This window comes from Dendronephthya gigantea, unplaced genomic scaffold (genome assembly GCF_004324835.1).
Source record: "Dendronephthya gigantea isolate DGI-Jeju-01 unplaced genomic scaffold, DenGig_1.0 000013F, whole genome shotgun sequence".
Taxonomy (NCBI): domain Eukaryota; kingdom Metazoa; phylum Cnidaria; class Anthozoa; order Malacalcyonacea; family Nephtheidae; genus Dendronephthya; species Dendronephthya gigantea.
In genome coordinates this window covers 2,940,256-2,965,178 of record NW_021163023.1, presented here as the reverse complement: position 1 = coordinate 2,965,178, position 24,923 = coordinate 2,940,256, and the positions used below count along the sequence as shown (strand labels likewise).

General features: G+C 36.7%; 5 protein-coding genes across 6 annotated transcripts; 3 read left to right on the top strand and 2 right to left on the bottom strand.

The window, feature by feature from the left end:
- Positions 1–11: 11 nt before the first annotated feature.
- On the bottom strand, positions 12–23,328 carry LOC114519409 (zinc phosphodiesterase ELAC protein 2-like). Its single transcript, XM_028539535.1, has 15 exons — positions 23,187–23,328; positions 22,812–23,040; positions 22,182–22,707; positions 21,447–22,078; positions 21,152–21,290; positions 20,959–20,997; positions 20,747–20,841; positions 20,482–20,563; positions 20,288–20,405; positions 20,066–20,144; positions 19,757–19,898; positions 19,169–19,353; positions 11,422–11,494; positions 282–444; positions 12–145 (listed from the first exon to the last, which is right to left on the bottom strand). The coding sequence occupies exons 2-12, from the start codon at positions 23,021–23,023 to the stop codon at positions 19,210–19,212; spliced, it is 2,208 nt and encodes a 735-aa protein (XP_028395336.1). The 5' UTR covers positions 23,024–23,040; positions 23,187–23,328; the 3' UTR covers positions 12–145; positions 282–444; positions 11,422–11,494; positions 19,169–19,209.
- Positions 425–7,606, top strand: LOC114519411 (methyltransferase-like protein 23). Of its 2 annotated transcripts, XR_003686575.1 has the most exons (6): positions 425–709; positions 977–1,081; positions 1,244–1,481; positions 1,920–2,004; positions 2,403–2,902; positions 7,521–7,606. XR_003686575.1 is itself a non-coding variant. In XM_028539537.1 (5 exons), exons 1-5 carry the CDS (start codon positions 596–598, stop codon positions 2,560–2,562), a joined length of 702 nt encoding a protein of 233 aa, XP_028395338.1. In that variant the 5' UTR covers positions 425–595; the 3' UTR covers positions 2,563–5,027. The 2 variants fall into 2 exon arrangements, 1 of the variants encoding a protein (XP_028395338.1); XM_028539537.1 differs by lacking the exon at positions 7,521–7,606 and having other exon boundaries at positions 2,403–5,027.
- LOC114519410 (thrombospondin-type laminin G domain and EAR repeat-containing protein-like) lies at positions 7,613–16,019 on the top strand. The gene is made up of 10 exons (XM_028539536.1): positions 7,613–7,777; positions 12,529–12,597; positions 13,188–13,269; positions 13,512–13,559; positions 13,816–13,836; positions 13,982–13,996; positions 14,106–14,259; positions 14,521–14,888; positions 15,057–15,301; positions 15,426–16,019. The coding sequence occupies exons 1-10, from the start codon at positions 7,625–7,627 to the stop codon at positions 15,669–15,671; spliced, it is 1,401 nt and encodes a 466-aa protein (XP_028395337.1). The 5' UTR covers positions 7,613–7,624; the 3' UTR covers positions 15,672–16,019.
- On the top strand, positions 16,374–17,966 carry LOC114519457. Its single transcript, XM_028539583.1, has 6 exons — positions 16,374–16,460; positions 16,616–16,787; positions 16,961–17,133; positions 17,432–17,541; positions 17,631–17,689; positions 17,816–17,966. The coding sequence occupies exons 1-6, from the start codon at positions 16,418–16,420 to the stop codon at positions 17,964–17,966; spliced, it is 708 nt and encodes a 235-aa protein (XP_028395384.1). The 5' UTR covers positions 16,374–16,417.
- A 428-nt stretch (positions 23,329–23,756) lies between the features above and the next one.
- On the bottom strand, positions 23,757–24,917 carry LOC114519560. The gene has a single exon (XM_028539710.1). The coding sequence runs from the start codon at positions 24,781–24,783 to the stop codon at positions 23,950–23,952; it is 834 nt and encodes a 277-aa protein (XP_028395511.1). The 5' UTR covers positions 24,784–24,917; the 3' UTR covers positions 23,757–23,949.
- Positions 24,918–24,923: the final 6 nt, after the last annotated feature.

Here is a 24,923-nt window from a genome sequence, read left to right as displayed (position 1 = left end):
TGTAAAATTACCTTCTTTCAACCTTCCTTTCTTCAACTTCTTCACATTTATCATCATTGCTTCCCTCGTATTGCTCATTGTTGGAATTTGTATGCAACGCATCAGGATTGAAATTAGCTCTTATTTCTTCTGTCAACAGTTTATCCTTTACATGGAATATTGATGAAGAAAATGTAGCATGAAAATTACAGTAGTATTATTGTAGCAGACAGAACTTCGTCTTCATAATGCGGAATATAGTACTCTAAGAATATAGTACTCTAAATAATAATAAATCATACCTCATCTAGCATGGCTTGATCGCGTTTTTTGCCCATCTGCATCCAACACCAGGCGATTATAATGGCCAAGAGAGATACTAGCACTGAAAACCATAAATAATATCCCTCCATATTGTTGGCTGCCATTTTCTAACCAGTGCTTCTGACTTTGTAAATAGAATTTCTTGAATAAAATAATGCTATATTTACACTAGGCGCTTAAAAATGATATTTGAATCGAAAAATAAAAACTTTTGTTATTCTTGTGCCATCATGCTGATTATAAAATCAAGCCATAATTTATAAATGTTGATATATGATAAGTATGATAAAATATGAACATAATTAGGGTAATATTTTGTTACAAAATTGGATCCTTTGCTATGAGAAGTGAGAGAATATTTCAGTTTAAGAGCGAGGATCGAGAACTAGAAGTGATTATACTCGAGGTACTGGATGATTATGTAAATGTATTTAGGTTTTATGCAGTGAGATGTAGTGCTGGTACATATGCATATATATAGTCTTTTAATACAGTGGTTACTTTGTACAATCACGTTGTACTACAGCAACTGACCTTCCGAAAATAAACTTGTTTAATCATTGTTCTATGAGGTGTCGAATTAATATGAATTCAGATGAATTCTGACACATCTACTAATAATACTAATGTCAGTAACGTGTAGTAAATATTCTAATAGATAATATTTGTTTAGGTAGTAGACCCACAATATGGTTTGTTTACTTGGCCAAGTGCTGTAATTCTAGCTCAATATGTTTGGTATAACAGAAATGTTTTGAAAAACAAGCAAATTATTGAGGTAATTGTTGAGACATTTTAGGTCAATAGAATTTACTATCAACCTCTATTACCTCCTCAACCAATTCTCCATAATAGAGCATCATGGGAATGATCAAGATTCCCATCATGCATCACAATCTTCACTTCTTAATTAGTCTGTATTTAACATTGTTAAATATAGCTTGGATCAGGAACTGCATTACCTGGTGTGGTAGCAGCCCTCTGTGGTGCCAATGTTACCTTGACAGATGGAGAACAATTTCCTGACTGTTTGAAAAACTGCCAAGAAACTTGCAAAGCAAATGGACTAAAAAATGTTAAAACGACAGCTCTGACTTGGGGCAATTTTTCTAAGAACTTTCTAGAGTTGCCCACGTTTGATATTATTCTTGGCTCAGACTGTTTCTATGATCCCAAAGGTATAATCGTCTGCTCCCAATTCTATGTATAGCATCACGAAATTTCACAAAGAATTGACGAATTATCTGGTTGTAAATATTTATTTACGAGTTTTTCGAACAAAATTAAACATTCTGTTCAATCGTAGTCGAGTTCATATCTCGGGAGGCTCCTAATTCTCCAATTTCCCGATCTCCTGAGGCCCTTGTTTGAACCTCTTGATTCTGCGGCAACAAACCTTGTCAAGAAACAAAGTACCTTTTTCGTATCATATTTACGACAACTTCCTTGCTACTGCAATTAGGAAACGTCTTTCTTGGGTTAAAAGGACCCAAACCTCCGACTTTCGGAGATGCGAAGTTGGCCTTCTCTAGTCAGAAAAATTTAACTAGGAATGACCTAATGAAAGTGTGATTCCCCGTGCGAGACTGTGAGAGTTTACAATGTAATGTCTTTAGATTTTGACGATATTTTGGCAACTGTTGCATACCTGCTTGAGCGCAATCCTAAGGGCGAATTTTGGACCTCTTACCAAGAAAGGAGGTATTAAAATATTTTCAATCTTTAATTACACATGTCTTGTAAATTTGTAAAATTGCTAAGAAACGAGTTGAGTTATTTCTTCTGCTGTTCTGCATGCATCGGTATAGTTCAACTAAAAAGGTTGACCGTTGTACTGACTCTGAGCATACCTAGAACACTAGGAGAACGTTTTTGATCAGTTAAGAATGCTAATATCAGACTGTTTCCTGAAGATATGGTAGAAACAATACAAGGAAAACATTGCCTTCGTTTGTAAAAAGCAATATTTTACTATAAGCTTGAAGCTTTGCTCATAGAGTTTCAAAGTTAGAACTTAAACGCCAAAGGCTGTTACAGAATGATCTATACAGGAAACACAAATATAGTTGTACGATAGTGTTCGTTGTCTTTATTTTTAGTGCTGACTGGTCAATCGAAATTTTGCTAAAAAAATGGAACCTTGGATGCCAGTTGGTCTCTTTGCAAACCTTTGGAGGGGACGATGAAAATATCGCAGGAAGTAATTTAGTCAGTAACCATTCAATTCAACTGTTGGTAATCACCCATCCTGTTAACTGAGCGACAGTATAAATATGATAAATAGGATAGGACTTTCGTTTCATTACAACCGTGGTGAACGCAATCCAAACATGTCACAAATATTATTGATGATAATTAAGACTCTTTAGGACAAAAACGAAAGAGAAAATTGATTCGCTGACACGTATCGGTTACTTAAGAGTTCAATATCATCGCCATTGTCAGTTAGTATCGTTAATGCTCAATATCAACACACACGGAACGATTATACACAAAGTCCACGCGTTGTTTTTTGGTTGTGCCTACTCGTCGCTCAAGAATCAGCGTTTTTTTACGGAGTGAAAGGTCTAAATTTGATACAAAAGTATAATATAGAAAGGTAACGTAAAGAAAATGATCTTACTTCGACTAACGAGTGTGAATTCTCACTACTTTCGTAAGGATTTTAATATGAAATGAGTCCGCTATGAGAGTTGTAAGGAGTTATTTACGACATTAGCAAACTTAATTCACATTGATTTTGGTTTTTCATCGAGAAAAACAGTTCCTGTTGAGTTATATTCTAGGTTTCTCTTTTTCCTCTTATGCGTGAGAGGTATTCATATTATAGTAATAAATCATATACCATATACAATTAAGAAAACAACTGATGAATACCATATGTTGATATAATCGTATGTGTGAAGGTTCTTGTACACAGCACCGGACGCGATTTAGGAACGCGACGCGATTTTCCGAATTCTTCCGTTTCGAGAAGCTAGCGAGAAAAAAATAATCCTGTTTTAATATTCTTGAAGATTATTCAACGATAGTACAACAACAACCTGTTTTGTGCCCGTTATAACATTTAATTTTCCATTCAGGAACAAATTTATTTGCTTTTGAAAATTCACGACGTGTTTCCTAATCCTGTGTGTAATAGATCTTCTTATAAAGTTGAGAAATATGGCATGATAAAATGAGAAATTTGAGAACGGAAGTTTAGAGTTTGAAAAGGCTTTGAAAAGGCTCGAAAACATATTAATTCCGTAGTAAACTATACAATTAAATATATGACTCAGCAAATGGCAAACTTCGTCATCAAGACCTGCCTATATATGCACGCGTGTCAGCTTGGGTTTTACTTTCAAATTCATCAACTTAATGTTTACTTATACATTTGAGGATATTTACTTTGACTTGTTAGTTATTTCATACCGAGTTTAAAGACTATATTTTATCCTAAGTCAAATAATATGAAATAAGCCATAAATAATTACAGAGATTAGTAGTAGTAGTATTACTGGTTTATATATTCTTTCATGCATGGCTGCCAAAAGCATGTCACGCAATCATTTTTTTTGCAAAACAACTGCTAAATTTGACGTTATACTTCTTCATTTGAAAACGATGAATTGATGAAATGAGTGTTTGTATAATTTTACCACAGACCTACACAGTTAAAGTTAGATCAAAACAACGAACAAAACTTAAAGTATTCCTTATATAGAAGTTGTTGATTATTATAATGCGTGTTTCTCTATCGAAGATGAGTCGAACACAGGCTGATATGTGAACAAGACCTAATTATTTATATTTCACTTGTGTTCATCTGATGGTCAACATATATTAATCGATATCCCGGCCCCATTCTATCCACCTATTGCAATGTCGCAGTCTGCTTAACAGTTGTCCTTTTTTTCTAACATTTATATTGTGGTTTTGTGGGGTTGACTCTAAACGAAAGACGGGGGGGAGGATGCGTTTCATTAAGCAACATCTGCGTGCACATTAAACAAATTACTCAAAGCCTAAATCATCTGTTTGACAATGTAATTTTTCATGTGATCATGATGGTTCATTTCATATGGTTCATTTCATTTCTATGAGGTTTTTACCAGCTCCCGTCTCGAGGAATTGCGTGGCACCCACGCGTGAACCTCATGAAATGACAGGCTGGCAAGATCGTGCTATCCGGTGTAAGGATATTCACATTCTCTTCAATCTAATCAGATACTATATTCGTACGTTCCCACGAGGATACTGAAGTGTTAAATTTATTTTAAACTATGATTATACACACGGGACCATCGATCCTTCATATTGTTTGTTTTTTACTGTCTGTTATAATCGTAATTTGAACAACTTTGTACAATAAACTCTCTAATTACTGTTCTGTTGTACATCTATATATAATAAACAGACCACAGGTTGAGAAATAGTTTCTACTGCATGTGTGAGCCACGTAATACCCACAAAACAAAGATATAGCACTAGCTTGATTGTATAAAACTATCATTACCATAAAACCAAATTCTATATTCTCTTTTCCCTGTTGAAATGTGTTGGGACAGAAAACCAAATTCCTAGAATATTTCATATTCAAGTAGTGATTTTCAGTGTGGTACTTCAAAGACCATGGGGAACGTATCGCTCGGATATTGCAGAAAGTTCGCTTAAGGAGCGTTTTTGAATTGACTAAAGTTTCTGTCAGTAAGTGAACGTGCGCTAGACTTAATCCTAAAGTGTTTTTCATTCATTAATTTGATTGATTTGACTGCTTACTAAAGATGCTTTCTATTAACATGATCAGACAGAATGATTTCCGGTCTCTTTTCACACAATAAGCAGTTGTCAGCTCCTTTGGCACCTCAAACCTCTGAGACGTTTATGACCATCAGCTCTACATGCCCTCTCGAAAACGTACCCCCCCTATCAAAACTACGGGCGTACCCCCCCCCCGCCTGCTTGAATTACTTTAACCCCACTCCCCTCAAGCTATGACAGTTCGTTTGGGTCCCCCCTTGTAAAACGCCAAAGAGAGTCATATATTTTGTAAGCAACTCCAATACAGCCACCAGGGATTAATACCTGTTTCTTGCTATAACCAGTAAACTGGTCTTGCTGTACATGATATCGATAAAGAGATTTTTAACTGGCGACACACGTTTGTAGCATGTTATCACTTTTACATCTGCTTAACAAATCATGAATATTTCCTTTATCAAATGCAATCGTAAAAATGTCTTCCTATGATGTATAAAGGTTATCGTAAGCTATCAGGAATTATCAGGGCATGATCTCTCCTGTAAGTAAACATAACTAAGGTATTATCATTTCCGGAAAGATTTTCAAACCAAAATCGCATCGTAATTCAACGAAACTCAGATATGAGAGATATAAGGATACGAACTTCTCTATGTGATTAAGATAGTAGACCATCTCTGTTGCGCATGTCATTGGACGTCAAGACGTGGTTAGTTCAATGGAAGCGCAAGTTGCATTTGTATATACAACTTTGTATCATATACCATTTGACATCCGGTTCATTGAACGGCACTCCACAAAACATATGCGCTCAAAATAACGAGTGCATTCTATTGTTAAAGTAAGCTGCTTGTTTTCATAAAAGCTAAATTTGTTTGGTTGTTGCTAATTTTAAACAAGCCACATGGCGGTTTTATAATAAAAGCTCGTCCAAACTGAATTTACAGACAATGAAGACAACAAGGGACAATACTCGCAGAGCTTTTTTGAGAAGAACCGACCACAATGAAAGCGCTAATTTTGAATCCCACCTTTGGTTTTGCTGTAAACATTCCCATATTTGGTTTTTTAGTATGTAGGTCTGTGTTATGATTTCACGAGATCGACTCGAACAGTTGTCAGACACTTGTGAAAACAACAACATCTGGCGAGCCTACCAAACCCACTACACCATTCAACCTATTGCTGCATATAAACTCAACTCGAATCTTAATTTAATCAATCGACAGTTTCATCTGCTATCAATGATATCTGTTACTAGGGCTATATATTATATAATAAATAAGAAACCTTTTTATAAATAATCGTTCTCGGCAATATTCCAGTGTGGGCATTAAAAGAACTATATACTGGTTAACTGGTTAAGAGAAGCAAAATGATCATTCCTAGTGGGCTCAGGTAGTTCCTTATCTTTCGACATTTTCTTTAGGAAAACTAAAGCGAATTATTTTTTTTCTGCTTCCAAAGACCTGACAAAATATTTTAAGAATTGGGGAGTTTTATAAATGAGAAGATCCTCTACTGCTCTACATTGGTCCAACATACATTTCTTCATCAATTTTCGTTCTCTCTCTTTTTTTACTTTACATGATCATGCACGGTAGCCTGCTGGTGAAATATATATTATAGATTGCATCATATGATATGAAGGAAATGCAATAACCAACACTCAATATGGTGAAAATTATTGACAACAGAGGTCGAGGTTCGCGTTTGAGGCTTATTCTCGTAAACTTTAACTTAAATGAGGTGAATTACAAGAATGATATAGAGGATTCTTTGCATCGTTTAACAGCGCTGGAAGTGTACGCGTTTTTTCGGTCTAGTTCAACTATATAATTTAACTGAATATTCGTGATTGAGCAGCTGTGAGATAATCAAACAAAGTTGATCAATAGCTTGATCATAAATTACCGAATAAGTTGTCGTTAGTGTATGGTGGTGAACATAAATCACCGAGGAATATGAACGTGGTGCTTGATAACAAAAATTAAAGTGTAACCGCCAATTGAATATCTTCGGGAATAATTAAACGCGTAGACTTTAAGTGTGGACCTGAAACTCTTCCATTTGAATGAAATAAGCAAATAAAACACATTACAGGCTCTTGTTAAATGCGGAGGACAATATACGACGCAATTTTCGGCAAACTTCACAAGGTTTCCCACAAAACAATGTTTGCTGTAATTACATTCCCGGCAAATAATATACGATGATAACAGCGTTCGGACCGTGTAAGTACATATTGTGCCTGAAATGATATTTGACCTTTCTGACATGTATTTGGGTTGGGAATAAAGTTAACATGAACCCCTGCTGCGCTTTTCCACTGGGTCGTTGAACCAGGTCAAAACAGGAATGATCTGATGCTATTTCCTTATTGGCTAATCCTGATTATGCAGTTTATGAAATTCAAATGAGACTTGCGGGACTAATGACTAATTGTCACACTATTCTTTGTTGTCATATAGATCAAGCATTGATAACAAGCGAAGGGGACGTAACAACCACGAACGAATTTTCAACATAATTCTCATTTTACTGTCTATAAACTCCTCTCTGTGGAACTGTCAACATGTCACGGTTTATCAAACTGGCGTTTGCCGTATGCTTGTTAACGAGCGTGATCTTGACCGTGTCTTGCCAGGCAAAGGCAAAGAAATCCCGCACAAGGAACGGCAGAAAGTGTCCAAACGCCTGCCTACGAAAAATCAGACAAATTGAACGAGTATGTACCGTGTATATTCCTGAAATTCTAACATGTTTCGTTTTCTGTGTTATGCTATTAGTGAAATGTTGTTTTGTCTTTATACTGATTGCTACCCCGTGCGGAACGACAGTAACGTGTGTGTTGTTGCTGTATTGTATTGTTAAAATGATGACTTGCGTATATACGTACGACAGACGACGGGCACTTGGATGAGACAAGACAGGAATGGGTTGCGCAAAGCAATATCATTCGTATTACACTTTCAGGTTATGCATAGATAGATCAGTTGCTTCATTTCGTTATGAGGGAACGGGAATCGCGTTCAGTTGATAACTGTTTCTAATTTCTCAACTTGTATTGTTCACAGTATTATATAATGTATATAATTAAGGTACGTTGCCGAGATTGCTTACTGATGCGGTCTCCTGAAATCGCTTGTTCCGACAACAATTTGCGCTAAAATTATGACTTTAATACGGCGTTTAAGTTAATTAAACAATCTCGAGTGGATTTTTTTCACCAAGACGGTACCTTATACACCGAGTATCGTGTTGTACTTGAGCTGTTATACGGCCTTTCAATGACAAATCACTTTGGATTATTGAAGAGTCCTTTTCGAGAGATTCTTCTTTCCTCGCTGTCATTTTTTTAGGGTATTATTCTTGATTTATTTTCGCCCACTTAGGCCCAGAGGCTAGACTAATATTTTGATTTCGTTTATAGGATGCCCGATGTTTAATTTTAGCATCTTTATCGGTGATTTACTGAGCATGCTTGCGGGAAATTGATATTTTGCAACAATGATTGATCACGTATTAAACGTATAATCATGTTAGAACATATATATGAACACTGGAGTCTGGTTTAAAACGATACCAAAGTCTTCTAAAATTCCACTGTTGTATTTCAAAATACAATATATTTATAGTATATTGAATAGTTCCCGATGTCAAAAGGTCATAAAATAACTCCGACAAACTTTCATAACTCGTATTAACAAATCCTGTTACATTCACATGACAGGTTAACACGAAACGATAAGAAATTTTTCCATTTCCGTCTTACTATACCAGATCACGTAAAATATATATATTTGAACTAAAAGCATTTAACGCTAAAAAAGTTTACTGCAAACGCCAAAATTTTCACTCGTTTACTTGATATTCAAAGAGAAATTAAAGCTATCACTGCACTGAAACTACGAAACGATAAATATATCACTGACTCAGTCTTTGCGTAATTATACGTGTGTTTGCCAAAGTTTAATTTTCAAATATCAGTACTCTACATACCTACGCACGTGAATGCATAAAAAATAGGCATGACTAAGTGTTGTACTACCAGATATTGAAAACTTTTGCACAAAACAGGATATTTGTACGATAATTATCATTAATAGCCTCAAAATTCACTTGTCACTTTTCGCGAAGGACATTTTTCAAATGCACGAAAATCCTGGCATTGACATTGTGCTTTCCCTGCCCACGACGTCGAAAAAAATATCGTATACAAGATAATACGGTTATGAAATGAGACGTTTTGTGCCAGATTTGTCACATAATTCATAAAGCGCATTATTGCATTAAGTGCTGTTAATCGCTCGTGAAAAATGTTCTCAGGGACGGCGAACAATACCACTTGATGTGTTTATTTTCACTGTTATATGTCAATGAGTGAAACTGACGTTGATTATTTTGCATGCATGCACGATCAAATTATCAATCTGTTGCCGTTATCATTCGTGCTATTTGAACAAGATTTAACTTGGGAATCACCAATTAAATCGTTACTTTAAGTAAGTCCTATAGATGACAGCTGGTTCAGTTGTCGAGTCCTGACTATACCGGCTAGCAGCACATTAAGTAAACTAATTTGACCTACAACCCTTTAAAATCCCACAACTGCATTCTAGCAAACATTGAAAAGCAAATAAAATCATTTCAATCTTTGCAACAAGAAACTAAACTTCATCCCTGAGTAATTAATCCCGAGTTGGGCCGCTCGAGAGACTGGTACACAGTAAAGCTTCAACTTTTTTGAAGTCTTTTCAAAAGAATTTCATTTGCTTGAAACTTAAAAGTTTCTATAATCTATACATTGTCTTAAATATACTTCGATACAGCAATGCATTTATTATTATGATTCCTGTAAAAGACTAGACTTAGGTATGAGACTTAGGTTGATCTAAACCTATATATATCTTTTCAAATCGTAAAACACTAGGAAAAATTTATCACAAGGGATAACTGCTGTCTCTCTAAGACAGCTAGCATAAAAAATTCAGACCAGAAAATCCGATCTGACTTAATTGGATAGATAGTTTTTCCTTCATACGTCACAGCCTTAAAGAAACCTTGCAATAAACTAACAAATCACATCTCAAACGAGACTTGATAATTGAAACTTTTCAAATAGCGGAAACCACATAACTATGTGGCTTCATTTATGTTTAAACGAACGAAGAGTATATATGGATAGCGACTTATCTTCAATTAGTCATCTAGCTCCTTGAGTTATTCAATGTACAATTTTTTACATCCGACTCACTTATGTTTGCATGCGATTACCTCGTATATTGGTGTATCTTTGGATGTTAATTACGAGTTGCATTGCGTATATGATGAAATATCTTTACTTAACGATGTTTATTTCAACACCAGTATCTTGAGACTATCTTTATATAGTGGCTATGCATGCGACAACTATTTTAATTAACCTAAATCCTGAGATATCGATTGTTTCATGAGTCTCGGGGTAAGACTTTGAGTTTTAGAAAAGTTTATAAAGTTGTGGCTCACATCAGCGTATCAAAGTCGTCTCTGTATTGCGTGAATCGTAAGAAATAGCTTGGCAACAAAATATTTTCATTGTAATTTCTATAATCTGTTTGTCTTTCTATTTAAATCATTTATCAGTGTTTAATGTGCCGCCAGAAAAAGAAAATCGCATTTTATCGCCTAATCTCGAAAATTATCCGCATTTCTTGATTCTAACATTCCTGATTCGGATGCATTATTTGAATTTCACAAAGAGTTGGGATGAAATGATTGATAATAGTCACGTCTATATACTACACTTAGCGAAGTGAAAGTTACGCTCGTGTGGGACTGTAGTAAAGCTCACATTCAACTCAATTGTGATTGGTTAAATCGTTGTTAATTCTAAAGCACACGATTCTGATTGGCCGATTCTGTCGCTGACTGTGGAAAATGTGAAATATGCGTGAAATGGTGCTAGGGGGTCAATCTTTGTTTAAAAGATTTTCAATGAACTACACGAGTTGTTATAATCTAGCTTTACTTTGACAGGTCTGTTGTGGCAACTTATATATAGCATGCCAGCGAATTTCGACCGAGAAAATTACGATATACAGAAAGCGTGTCTAATTTGAAAATGATTGTCTTTTCGTCATAAATTAAGTGGTCTTTGAGGAAAGATTTAAGTGTTTAATAGCAACCTCAAAACACAAAGATTCTTTCTTCAAATTTGTTTTCCCATTGCGGTAACAAACATGATCGTGAAGTGAAATATTTCTTCAAAACACTCTTTTGAAAATCACGTCACGAATAGTCCAAGACGTAAGATGATTGGCTCACGGCGCATGGCATCGAGGCAAAATGAAGTGGTTTATTATAAACCACGGAAATTATTTTAATTCCTACCTTCATTTGCCTTCCGGCGTTCACTTGAAACAACAAAGAATATATTGGAGCTGTTTCTTCTGGATTGTTCTTCCTAAAGATGAAAAAAAAAGATAAGAGTCTTACCGTATGATAAACAAAAATAACTTCTTCGTAACTGACGAGATAAGCTCGAATGGTAGAGAATTGAAAGTAAACACTGTGAGCTAAAGAAATTCGGGGATTCTTAAGTTGAAAAACGCCTAAAAACCCCACGTTAGTGTTATAAAAAGACCGTTGTTAAAACGATACAACGATAACACTGACAAGTAGTTTTGAGCGAAAGAGAACTTTAGTGCAACATCTGAGAAAGAAAGAGCTTTTGGTGCAAACCCCCGGCTTCACAATTATGAATGAACACTTTTGCATAGCATCGAACTGGAAAGTTAACGCGGAAATACAGTATTCACAAGCGAGAACGTTCTGTTTTTACCTACAAGAGATTTCCAGTTGCGAAAGCCTGTTCGTACAGCCACCTAAAAGATCTTTAATCTTCAAATAATCCTCTTATCATATGCGTGATATAAATAATGAAAAGCCGATGAAAAACAATCGCCCTCTTGTAATCCCCATTTCTAGATTAAACTGTGAGTTTGAGAAAAAGAAGACCACGAGAGAGATATGGTTATTTTTAAACAAAACTACAGATGTTAACAATTGTAATTTTTCGGTGAAAGATTATAAGCACGTTACTGATGGATTAATGCTCAGATTATAAAACGAATATTTTCATTTTTTACAATTTTTTACACAGATTTTTGAACAAAATTCATGTGTAGCCAAACAGTTATATGTCTAGACATAGCGATTCGTCACCCTGAAAGTACCTCAAAGGGGAGAATAATATCATTATAGACTTATGGTTAAGACTCAATACGTGAGTGTTTGCATTCGCGCTAAACGCCATAATTTGTGATTGCATTGTATAGAACGAAAAAAAATCGAAACTCGAGAATATCGACTCTGCCGCGTTAGATTACCAGCAGCAACAAAGCTGGACACATCTTAACAACCAAAATATTGCTCTTTTTCATTCAATATTTCTCTCATTGCAAAATAATTCATCATCGTCAAACTAATCTCTCCTAGAGACCACGACTTCCGGGACCCCCAGGACCCCAGGGAAGTCAAGGACCAAAAGGAGACCCTGGCCCCGAGGTAGGATATCATAGGATATTATAGGATATATTGTGAATACTGTGTAGAAATAAACCGGATAATGCAGCATCGTAAACGGCTTCGAGTGTCGGTGTCCTAGCGAATGTCCCCATATGAGGTGTAGTCCCTGTGGACGGTACCCATGGCCACCCATGGTATCCCTCTTAGACACCACATGTCCCTCGTTAATCTTTCGAAGTTCAGAATAAATGTAATTACGGTTGGTCCAAGATTTTAAATAAAAAGAATTAAGACAGAATTAAAAAACACAACGATATATAGACTTCTTAAGCATTTGGAAAATGCCGGACGAATGATTAAAAAGTTAAACGCTTTCTGACAGGCTTTCCTAGATAAACCTTGTCGCTTTTGGTTGTACAAATGACATCTGTGAAGATGAGATGTTTCTATAAAATATTGAACACACGCATTCGCAAACACTTAGGACCCACACTCTTGCTGTTGATGTAAAATAAATATTTGGTTCAACGCTTTTACCTTTTTAGCAAAAATTATTATATTATTAGCTTTGAATAGATGTTGTGAAATGTGCATAAATCTCGTATGAAATGAACTGTTCATTCTCGCAGGGTTCGTCAATACGACTTCCAACCTGTCAGCCTGGGGAATATCTAACCTCAGATGGCACAAGCCTGCGTTGTGAGCAATTTGGTACGTACGTTATCCAGTATAGCTCTTCAAAACCCATCCGAACATTCATGAAAAAGAAAGCTGTGTTTTGCCTGATGATGCTTGCTCATCAATATCTTCTTCAGATGTATTTCTGATTAGTTTTATGTTTTTCCCGTACCGCATCCTTAAAATTTCTTAGCAAAAAAAACAGCCGTAGTGTTGTTTTGGCGAACCTTGGGTAAGATATTGTATGTTAACATTTTTGGAAAAATCGTTTACAGATGTGAATGTAATTTGTACCAGCAGTCCCAAACAAGAATGTCGCATCGGTAAGTCACAATAAACCTTATGAGCAGGCCCTTTATAGGGAGGATAGGAGAGGGCAATGGGGGATCTCGCCCCGCACCCAGGCCCAAAGGCGATGGGGCAAAAGTATACGATAAAATGAACAGAAATGGGGGTAAACTGTGCTTGAGAGAAAAGGCAGGTCCTGGGGTCTTGGGATGCAGCCACTAGTACCAACAAGCAACTAAACATATTAGCTTTTGGGCGAGTTGTAATGAAATGTCTCTTGTGTTTTTATAGATGACAAGAAGCCCGGAGAAGGTATTATTATTATTATTCACATATTACATGGATAACTAACATCCTTTACCCTAGTAAAATCTTCATCCTAAAACGACTAGCTTTGAAACCTTTACGTACCGTGATAAACACCTAGTAATCGATTGAAATATTTCTCTGTTTTCAGGTGCAAGTAACAATGGTACGTTGTTTAAATTTCCTCAGGTGCATGCATGGTAACGCTAGATGCATTCACGATTCCATTTAATTCTACTTCTTTGAGATCTGATCTTCTTCCATTTCATCTCCAGAAAGAATGGTGAAATTCATGATAAAGAATATGTTCCAGACGATAAGCACAGATGCCTGGGATATAGAAGTGTTTCAAGCGGGTAACTCCCTGTTCTTTGGTCTCTCTCAATTGGGTTTGGCTAATTTTCAGTTATATAAATGGTTGGACGGCAGGTACGATATTCAAAACATTTTCTATTCAAACTTATCCACATGTACTTTTCCCTATAATGAAGGTTGTTTACTGCAGTTTCTCAACACAGTACTTTTCTGCTGTTAAGAAATAAAACTCCTCCACCATCTGACTAAATATAGGCCTGACCACCCTCAAAATAAACAACTCAGTTCACGAGTAGCATTTTGTTAAGCAATAATTTCAGTCTGTGACTTGCGAGATTCTCTGTATCATCTATCATCATGTCTCTCTTACTTTAGTTTCAAGAAATACCAGGAGTTAAAACTGAATGGAGCGCGAAACTGGGCTCCGTTTCAGATTGGTGACGACCTATACTTTGCAGTCGCAAACCTTTTTGCGAATACTTGCCCGATTTTCCGATACGACAAGATCAGCGATAGATTCACAAACCAATCTGACGGTTTGGAATGCAAGCATACCTTTGATTTAAAACCATTTAAACTGAATGGCGAACAGTATATCGCTGTTGCAAATCAGGGCAGTGGTAGTTTCGTTGTCATCTGGAAGTGGAATGGACGAAGGTTCACGAAATTACAAGATATTAACAACACAGCAACCTACGTTGAAGCGTTCAATGTGGACGACGACACCTTTCTTGCCATCTCAGGTAAGTTCATATCGTTTTATATGACGTGGAACATTTTAAGAGATTTCCAGAACTCGAAAAAAACAAGGAATGGGACAAGACACATTCACTCTTCGATCAAGAAACTCGCACCGTGCCTCAACGTGGTATTTTGTAGTTCAGCAAATTGAATGGCGATTTTTTTTCCAGGCTCTGCGAGAAAAGGCTCGTATGTGTTCATTTACAAGTGGGATGGAAACAGGTTCGTTTTGATGCAAAGTTTGTTTGTTGGTGATCGTCCGTACGAGGTGGTTGCATTCGAAGCCGGAAGAGACCATTTTCTTTCTGTGGCTACGATGGAAACTTCGCCCGACGAGGCTAAAAAAAACAAGTTGATGCTGATGAAGTGGACCGGAAACAAGTTTGTCTCTTTCCAGAATATCACAACACATCGGGTATGTCAGTTGCGCATGTCAGTTTAGTTAAAAGTAGTAAGAATGCATTCGTGGGTTTTTTTGGGACGTGATCTGCGGGGACGAATCACCCTGCGACATTTACGATGTATGTATCCTTCTCTAGGCACGTCGTGTCACAATCATGTCCAGTCTCTTGATGGGCAAGAAAACAACATATCTCGCAGTTATCAACTTGGTGACGCCAGAAATTTACTACTGGGTTGAGGACAGCAGCACAAAGTTTGAAAAACTTCAAGATATCGATGCGAGATCCGCTCGAGATGTGAGTTTCTTTGAGATGAGTGGACGGATGTACCTTCTCATGGCCTCACGTAACAAGATTGATGTGTTCAAAGGCGAACTCGTTTGAGAAATAATTGCTATAAGTCTATTTCACCGGCAATGGACGGATCGGTAACGTTGAATTATGACAATGTAGTCACATTACGAAACGTGAAGACGTTTAATAAAGACAGATACATCGTTGTAAATTCTACACAACATATATTGGGGACTGTTGCTTGCGGTACAGCGGTCTGGGTTGATTGAAACATTAGGTTGCGCATGTGCTGCACCATGTGGCCTGGTAGCGAGATTTGATTTTGATGTGTAGAAACGTAAGATGAACAGTTCACTTTAGTTTAATAATATTATATAAATACTGTAAACATTCAATGAGTGTAAAAAATTGTACTATTAAAACCGTATATAGACTTTAGTCGTACTTTATCGTATCATATCTTATAAAATAGCTTCTCACTGAAGGGAAGGTTTTCCGAAGACAGAGTTTTGATGGGGAATCAAAACCTTTTGGTTGGTACCTTTTTTGCAAGGGAAGACTTGCAAAACGAAACGACTTGCATGTAAAGTCATAAAATGGCAAAGGACAATAAAAATCCTATCATTGTCAACTGGAATAAGGCTATTCAACCAAACGAGTGTGATAATTGTTTTAAAAGATCACAACCACCAGTTTATAAGCTATGAGCTTGATAACAATCATCTTGTGGCCGATTACACACATCAAGATGAACCTAAAATTGTTAAATCAAGCGTTATGAGCTAGGAGTGTCTTATTCATGTGTCATAATAATTCAGACAACTTAATTTTGAGTCATGCAACGATTACTACAGGCGCTTGTTGCTTTTATTCTAACAAGTAAGTAAACTAAGACACTAAATTCCAGAGAACTAGATGAGTTTATATTCTCGAGACTTTAAACAGGTCGATAATTTACAATAGTTTTTTTATGTTTTCCATGCTAATGGCACATATTTATAACCATCTAACTTTTCATTAAAACATCCTCCCAGCAACTTGTGCCACGCAACGTGGTGAAAACGTACAATGCAACAACAACATTTATCGTGGAGGAAAAGATCGTTTCTCTCAACATATCGTCGTTGGAAGGGATTATTTTGGAGGAACGAAGACAATCTGCCATTGTGATGCTGAAAACGCACGAAGAATAATGGCGAAAAGCATGTAAGAACACTTCAAAATTGAACCAGCGATTGTAGCTAGGCTAGGATTTATTGATTCAGGGTTTTTATTCAACTAAGATGCCAAGGATTATCCAAGACATCAACATAGTGGCCTGTAACTCCAGTACTTTGTCTTAGACTGTATGAAAAGCGTTCTTCTATATCCTCGTATAGTTTATCAGGCAAACGAGATTATGTCGTAAAGGTGAGACCAAACCTCTGGCGAAAGAGAACGTTAGAAGAGAAGACACAGGAAGGAGGAATATTACACCAAGATGAAACAAACACAAGACACCTGATTTTCTCCCAGGGATGTTGTAAGATTGATTGCTCTGGCCAAACTAAACGTAAGACAGCTTGAGTCGATGTGCTGCATGGGGATAAATATAATTTTCAAAATAAATACGCGATAGCAGGTGAAAAAACGCTAGAATAGTATTCAGATCCAAACAGGAAGATTCCTTAATTTATCTATCATCATATTGAAATAAAATGGGGCGCAATACACATGTATCAGAAGGCAGGTCTAGCTCTTTTCAGTTTGATGTCATGCAGTAATATACGATACACAGAAACACAAGCTATCTCTTGCATCACGACAAGGAAACCATCAGTTCCTACATCTTATTGACTTATATAATTCAGTTTACAGTTATCCAGTTACACTACGGCTTCTTGATGAAGTATACACACGAGAGCTGGCCGATCCAAACAGCCAAAGATTTCAAAGTTTAAAGAACGAGTTGATTCAAACTGTAAGTGGACGTATTTACATAATTCTTGTGGTTGAAAATAGTGTAAAACTATTCAAACCTTTCATGTTCGTGTTTTTAACTCTTGATAGTTGAGTAAGGAGCTGGAACACGTGAAAGGAATCCAGTCAATTGATATTTCCGAATTCAGGTAAGAAAAAAATGAGGAATGTTTCACAATGAACGAGGTTGCGACGTCGTTAAAGATTTTTCCTGTTCGGAAAAGATGAATGATTTCTAAATATAAATAACAACTAAACTACAATTCATATATCAGGCCTGGCAGTATTTTGGTTAAGATCATAATTCTCATGGCTGCACCAAGTGGGAACGAAGCAATTATTGATCATTTTTTAAATATGAAAAAACTGGGAAATCGAAGAGTCCAGGTTATTACAACAGGTAATATAACGACCGTTATGACTTAAAACAAATATTTCGTATTTCAGTTCTAATTCATATAGCATATTACTCTATTCAGAAGATTATACTAAACATATCATGTTTTCACTAGCGCCGTCGCTAAATCAAACCGCAACAACAGCATTCCCTTACCCCAAAACACCTTCCTTTACTCCCGGGCCATCACAGTCTATTGTTCCAAGCAATGTCTCGGTTATACCCATGACTACAGCTACACCGACTGTCATTCTCCTTCCGACACCAACGTCAAATGTACCATCCATTCTCCCCCCAAGACCAACGTCAATCGTACCATCCATTCTCCTCCCGAGACCAACGTCAAATGTACCATCCATTCTCCTCCCGAGACCAACGTCAAATGTACCATCCATTCTCCCCCCAAGACCAACGTCAAATGTACCATCCATTCTCCTCCCGAGACCAACGTCAAATGTACCATCCATTCTCCCCCCAAGACCAACGTCAAATGTACCATCCATTCTCCCCCCAAGACCAACGTCAAATGTACCATCCATTCTCCTTCCGACACCAACGTCAAATGTACCATCCATTCTCCTCCCGAGACCAACGTCAAATGTACCATCCATTCTCCTCCCAAGACCAACGTCAAATGTACCATCTATTCTCCTCCCGACACCAACGTCAAATGTACCATCCATTCTCCTCCCGACACCAACGTCAAATGTACCATCCATTCTCCTCCCGAGACCAACGTCAAATGTACCATCCATTCCCAGCTATCTCATTGCACCAACATCAACTGTGAAATCCGTTATCGAAACTACACAATTGTTCAATTAAAGAGGACAATTACTACTACGTCGTTGTAAATTGACTATGCCTTTCAAGATTCAGTTCAAATACGCGAAGATATACTAGGATAATAGCTTGTGGTATCTTCAGAAAACTGCGCACCGACTAGTTCTTTGAAGGACAACTACATTATATTCCCAGCAAGGACACAATTTCGAAACGATTTAAAGAATGAAGCGAAATCTTGGATACAGGGCCGTAGCAAGAAGCGACTGATTTCTCTTTAAAGCGATTGTTCCCTACGGTTTGCTAACAATATAAATCCCCAATTAAGCGGTCTAGCTATGGTCCTGACACATTTTTCGAATGGGATTGTTATTTAACATTAGAAGTAGATCAAGCTCATTTCATAGTTTAAGCTTGCGCAAATAATTGTAAAATATAAATTGTGTACCTGTCTTATATGAATCCGCCGTTGTTCCAAGTAAAGGTGCATCATAACTCGACCGTTTTCTTGTTCTTAGGCGATATTACATTCTTTTGTTTCTTCCGCGATCTTCGTCCTTGTTGTGAGTGAAGAACGGTTTTTTCAACACTTGGCATAACTCTTTGCAATGTGCCCAGTTCTTGTTGCTGGACCTATAGGAATGAGAAAGAATCTAAGGAATCTGTTTTGGGGATACAAAGGCACATTAAGATTTAACATTCAGCAATCTCGATGTTGGGAAATTTTGACCATGAAAATTAAAGTATGAAATGTGAACTAAGTTGTCTAAAACTTCAGGATTTACTTTCAAATGTGATTTGAAGTTTGTAGTTTCCGGTTAACAGTATCCGTTAACGTCAGTTCTAAACTCTCGAATAAATATTTTAATATAACTTTATACTAGCTCGCATTATCGTTGACTAGGGTAAGCCCTCTTCCAAAATAAGTACAATACTCTTAACCAGAGAAATCATTAACAGCTGTACCTTATGACAGCAGGAATCCTAACTATACCATGTCATTAGAACAATTAGGAACGCATGATTTGCAACATACCGTCATGTGATCAAAGGCCAAGGTCACTTGATCAGGAAGCCTGGACGATTTACAGGGAAACAAATGCCTGCTGCTGATATGAGTTAAGATTGTGTGTTCAGCTTTCATTAATTCACTGCATCTGATCGCCTCTGATACTGTGCTAAAGAACAATAACAAAGCTTTGAGTTATATTTCCTGCAGGCTAGAACCTCCGTTCAGGCCAACGAAACAAAAAAAACTAAAATAAAGCTCATAAAACAGTAAAATACAACACTGGTAGGTTTTTATCAATAGCAAGACTTATAGGTAGGCACAGTGTAACCTTACCAGTGGCTGGTTGCTTTAGCTCTGTCCAATAACTCGTCCTCAAAAGTTGCTTCATGGATAAGCAATGTTGCATTTTGCCCTACAATTGACAATGATAAATAAATTTCACACAGCACAGTGGAAGAAGGTAGAAAAGGTTAAGAAATGGACATTGATTTTGTTGAAGTCAACAAGTACTACCCTACTACCCCCAGGTATATCCAGTTTCTAAAGTATTCTTACCAGCATCGATCAACTGTTTACAAGGTCTCGTGTCTGCAGAATAAACCAGCTTCCATGAATTACGTTCAAGAACCAACGCATGGGAATAGTCGCTGTGTTTAGTCGGAACAACAGAAATCTGAAACAAATGGAGAAAATATTAGACATTTATCATCTTTGATTTATTTGTCATTAGCCGAAGCAATAAAATCTACCTTGGAAACTCCCAAAGAACGGCTAAAAGATTTTCCATCTTTTTTTCCATCGCTTCGCTTTATCCACCAAAATTGGGAAAATCTATAATCAAATTGTACAAAGCTTCACACAAGGCTGGTAAAACTTTTCTTTTGCGGATATTTTCATGTGAATTATCAATTTATGGCTTCTGGTTCATCTTTGTATATTAAATGAGTAACAAGTTCTACAGCAAGTGATTTGTATTTAAAGCTACTATAATACCACAACGAAAACTTTTTCTACCTGAAATTGAGTGACTCTCCACTTAGCATTTCAAAATATCTTAAATACTGATCTAAACTTTCTGGTCCAATAATTCGTACATGATCTGAATTTCCCTAAAAGATGAAAATGAAAATATAATACTTATGTTATCTAAAGCATTCAATACAAATTTACATGTGATTGTTCGGATGGGAAAGGACAGGAAAGTCTTGACAAAAATATAACTGTACCACAATTCTCTTTCGTTGTAGTAAGAGATTCACGAGCCCCTGTCGGGAAAATTGTAAAAGTTTATTTAAAAATCTCATTTTCTTCACAGTCTTCTGTTGTTGCATGTTGACATAAAACTTTTCAAAGGAAGTCTTTAGTCTAACTATAACTATAGTTTAACACCATTATAACTACTAGAAATTGGACATTTACCAAGTGATGGTCAATATGCATGTGAGAAACGAAGATGGTTCGAAGTTGCTTCAAAATAACATCAATATTATTTCCATAATGATAGCACAGCTGTCTGTACGTTCCTTCACCACAATCCATCAACAATGATATTTTGTTTCTTGAAAAGAAAAAACATTGTTGGTTGATGTATTTCCACAAATGAGAATATACTGGGATATGTGAATTGGAACCTTTATTTAATTCATATGATCCAGTAACACTCAAATAAAAAAGCTACAAGATTTTAAACACCTCAAAATAAAACAATTCTCACCTCAGGTTCAATAGAATACCACTTGTATTGCGTAAAAATGAGGACACTCTTGAGCCAGTACCAAGGAAGACAACTTCAAAATCATTACTTGCATCAGAGCTGGTAAATGGTTTTGCAACTTCTCTATCCCGCAATTTATGTAATAAATTATCCATCTTAGCTTGCAACACAGACTCTTCAAACCCTTCCAATCTCAATGGTCGAAAAATGTATCTCAATGAAGGAGAAGCGATGGTAACAACTTCAGGAGAATTCAACAACTTCACCATACCTTCGTCCAGGAGAGAGTACTGTAAGGATGGAAATACGTTTGGGTGTTCCCTGTTCAGTTTTTCAAAAATCTTATCAAAAGTGAAAACTGTAGGAAAAGGATTAGCAACCATTGTGTTGTTCATCAGCATGTGTTTGGTATCAGAGCTGAATGATTGTATCCATGATTGGTATTCCAGTGTCGTCCAAATATCCTGTGAGGTCATATGTATCACCAGGTCAATGTGAGTGTCCAAATCTTCTTTGAAAAAGTCAGTTTGTTTATATCTGGAGAGTATTTTGAAAACATGTTTCGATGGACAGTCAATAACAAGGAATGACTGTCTTCGTTGAGGAGGAAGAAGAACATCATTTGGATTGATCTATAAAAACAAGAGAAGAAAAATGTTGAAGCTGCTTTTTTTGAATGAAATCTACATCAGGGTAAATTAATAATCAAACATTGAAACAACAATAAAAACTTACCACTTTTCCAGATGGCAAGCTGATAGAATTCCCCTTTTGACATTCCTGTACAACTTTTTGAAACACATCATGAGATACACCATGCTTCTTCATAGAATTCACACAGACTCTTCGCAGCGACTGGGATAACACAAAACCATAAGATATGGCAAGTCTTGGGTATATATGATTAAGATCACCCCTGTCCATCTCATCATTGATTGCACAACCAAAAACTCTAAAGTCATCATCACCGATAACTTCATTCCAAGATACTCTTTCATCAACAGTCTTTACCTTCACAAATTCAAATTTTGACAAATATTGAAAGGACCTTCTATTGGTTTGCAAGAATGCTTCAATGTTTGGTGGACCGCAGACAGTGATTGGGCATTCAACAGGGTTCTGTGTTGCCAAAAGCATATTAGTAAGACCACCAATATGATTTATTGAAGAACCAGTCAAAAGAATTCGGTTCAGACTTTTTATAGGCAGGCCACTATCTTGCAGATGCCTTAAGGTGTTTTCTCCTGCATTGATAAGGTATCTGAAATTCAAACCAATATGACAGACATAAGTTTAGTGTCCTAATAATATTAATAATATATTTAAGTAATATTAGAAACTCAATTAACATTTCTTTGTGTTTACCTGTTATTATCAGTGAATACATAAAGACCTGGAGAAGTATCTCCTTGACCAGCCTGAATTATTTGCAGCCAAATGCGGCTGGATTTACGTCGTATGGTCATATTTTGAGCGGTCTTGCAAACAGAGCCATAACGACATATAATACCGTACCATCTTTCTAAAACTTTGTAGCAACGTCCGGATTTTTTTAGAAACAAAATATTCTTTATCATTGCACAATATTGGAGCACTAAAACAAGTAAAACTGATTATATTTGACATAATATATAATTTAAAACCAGAAGTGGAAAACATCTAGCATGTCAGACAGAACTCAGACATGTCAAATGATTATTATTGGTTTATATGCTAGAATATTTAAGAACACAGACTAACCTGCTAAACGCCATTTACTGCCATTCACAAAGTCTTTCTATGTATGTCTTGCTATTACAAACAAGCAGTTACAGTAAAACTTCAAACTAAAACATCAAACTAAAACTAAAATTTAAAATTTGCACATGTGCGGCCATATTGGATGTCGTCACCCCCGACAGACACTGAGCTATATATAACATATCCCGTTATCCGGAAAAAATATTGCATAATCTGGGACAGATTGAGTCGCGAAAATCATTTCTAATATTAAATATTAAAACAAATTGTCAAGTCTGCGATGATATAAAATCAAATGATCAAAGGAAACACTCCCGAAGACGAGGCATCACGATGCTTTTGTTCGGTTATACCGCCGGGTGATCCGTCAAGTTACAGCTAGTATGTAACCCACAAACTTAGAGGGACAGTGAAGGTGGTGGCCCCTAGATCTAGACCATGAATACCAACACCCTTTTTGCAAGAGCGAAGGCGGCCCGAGGTTGGGCGGACCTTAGACCATCAGTTTTCATATATTTATGTTCTTTACAATAAAATTAATTGGATTCAAATGCAATCAAATTTACCAGTTGCAGTTTAAAATGTTTCTTACAAATGAGTACAAAGCAGAAAAACTTTGAAAACTGTGTCGCCTCCCATATCTGGATAATGAATAATATAGACACATGATTCGCACTATGGAATCATATTTACAATTCGTACTTGCGCTAAGTCAAGTTTTATCACGGTACTATTGAAGAATGGGAAGCTCAGCCTCAACCTCTCATCTGGTAGTATTCCCTGCTGTTTTACGAGTGTTATATTTGAAGTCGTGCATTGTATGAGAGCGTTTCCGAAGACGCAAATGTCGACATTGATGCATATTTGTCCATGACTCATCGTTGCAAGAAATCTTTCTTTTATAATCCGCATCATCCTTCTCAAAACTCCGAAATCTGGGCCTATGAGATTTCTGCAAATGTATCCTAGGCAAAGAAGGTGGAGAGCAGTAAAGTTTACGATTCATGTCTTGCTCTTCTTCGGTAAAATCAAAAGCACTTTGTGGCCTAGTGCGTCTCTCAACGGGGATAATCTTATCAGAATTAGCCTCGCCACAGCTGGTATCATCAGTGTCCATTTTTTCCAGTTCCTTGCATCTCAGGTCGTTTGTTTTTGGTCCGAGTTTTGGCAACTCGTTCAAAGACAAGCTGACGTTCTTCCGCACAACTTTCTTCCTTTCAGAACTTTGTGTTTGCTTTGTGATACCATCTCTAAGATTGCTTGACTTGATACGTTTTTCCTTTCCCATTGACGCCATCAGGCTGTCGTACACTTTCAAAAAAGCGGGCTTTTCTTCCTGCGAGTTTAACAAGGATTTCATGTTGGCCAAAGACACGGTTCTTGTTTGAATTTGTTGCCTTTTTCCAAGCAACTTGTTTCGGTCATGATTAAGTTCAGCGGATTTCTCCGTCTTCTGGACGTCTATTGCTTTAACCAGCTGTTTCCAGTTGCCCGCCGCGCGTCTGTTTTTCATACTCAACGATTTAACAATAGCGTTGGTCGAGAAATCATCGAGTTGGTTGTCTTTTAATGTCACTTGGGTTTCATTCACGGCCATTTCTCGCGAGCAAAGGACAGTGTTTTTATTCGTTTAAGGACGAAACTAGTGATATATATGTTACAACACTTAACGCGCTAAGCAACGTAATCTTGATGCAATATCTGAAAGCGGCAGCAGTATTTCAAACAAAGTTTACT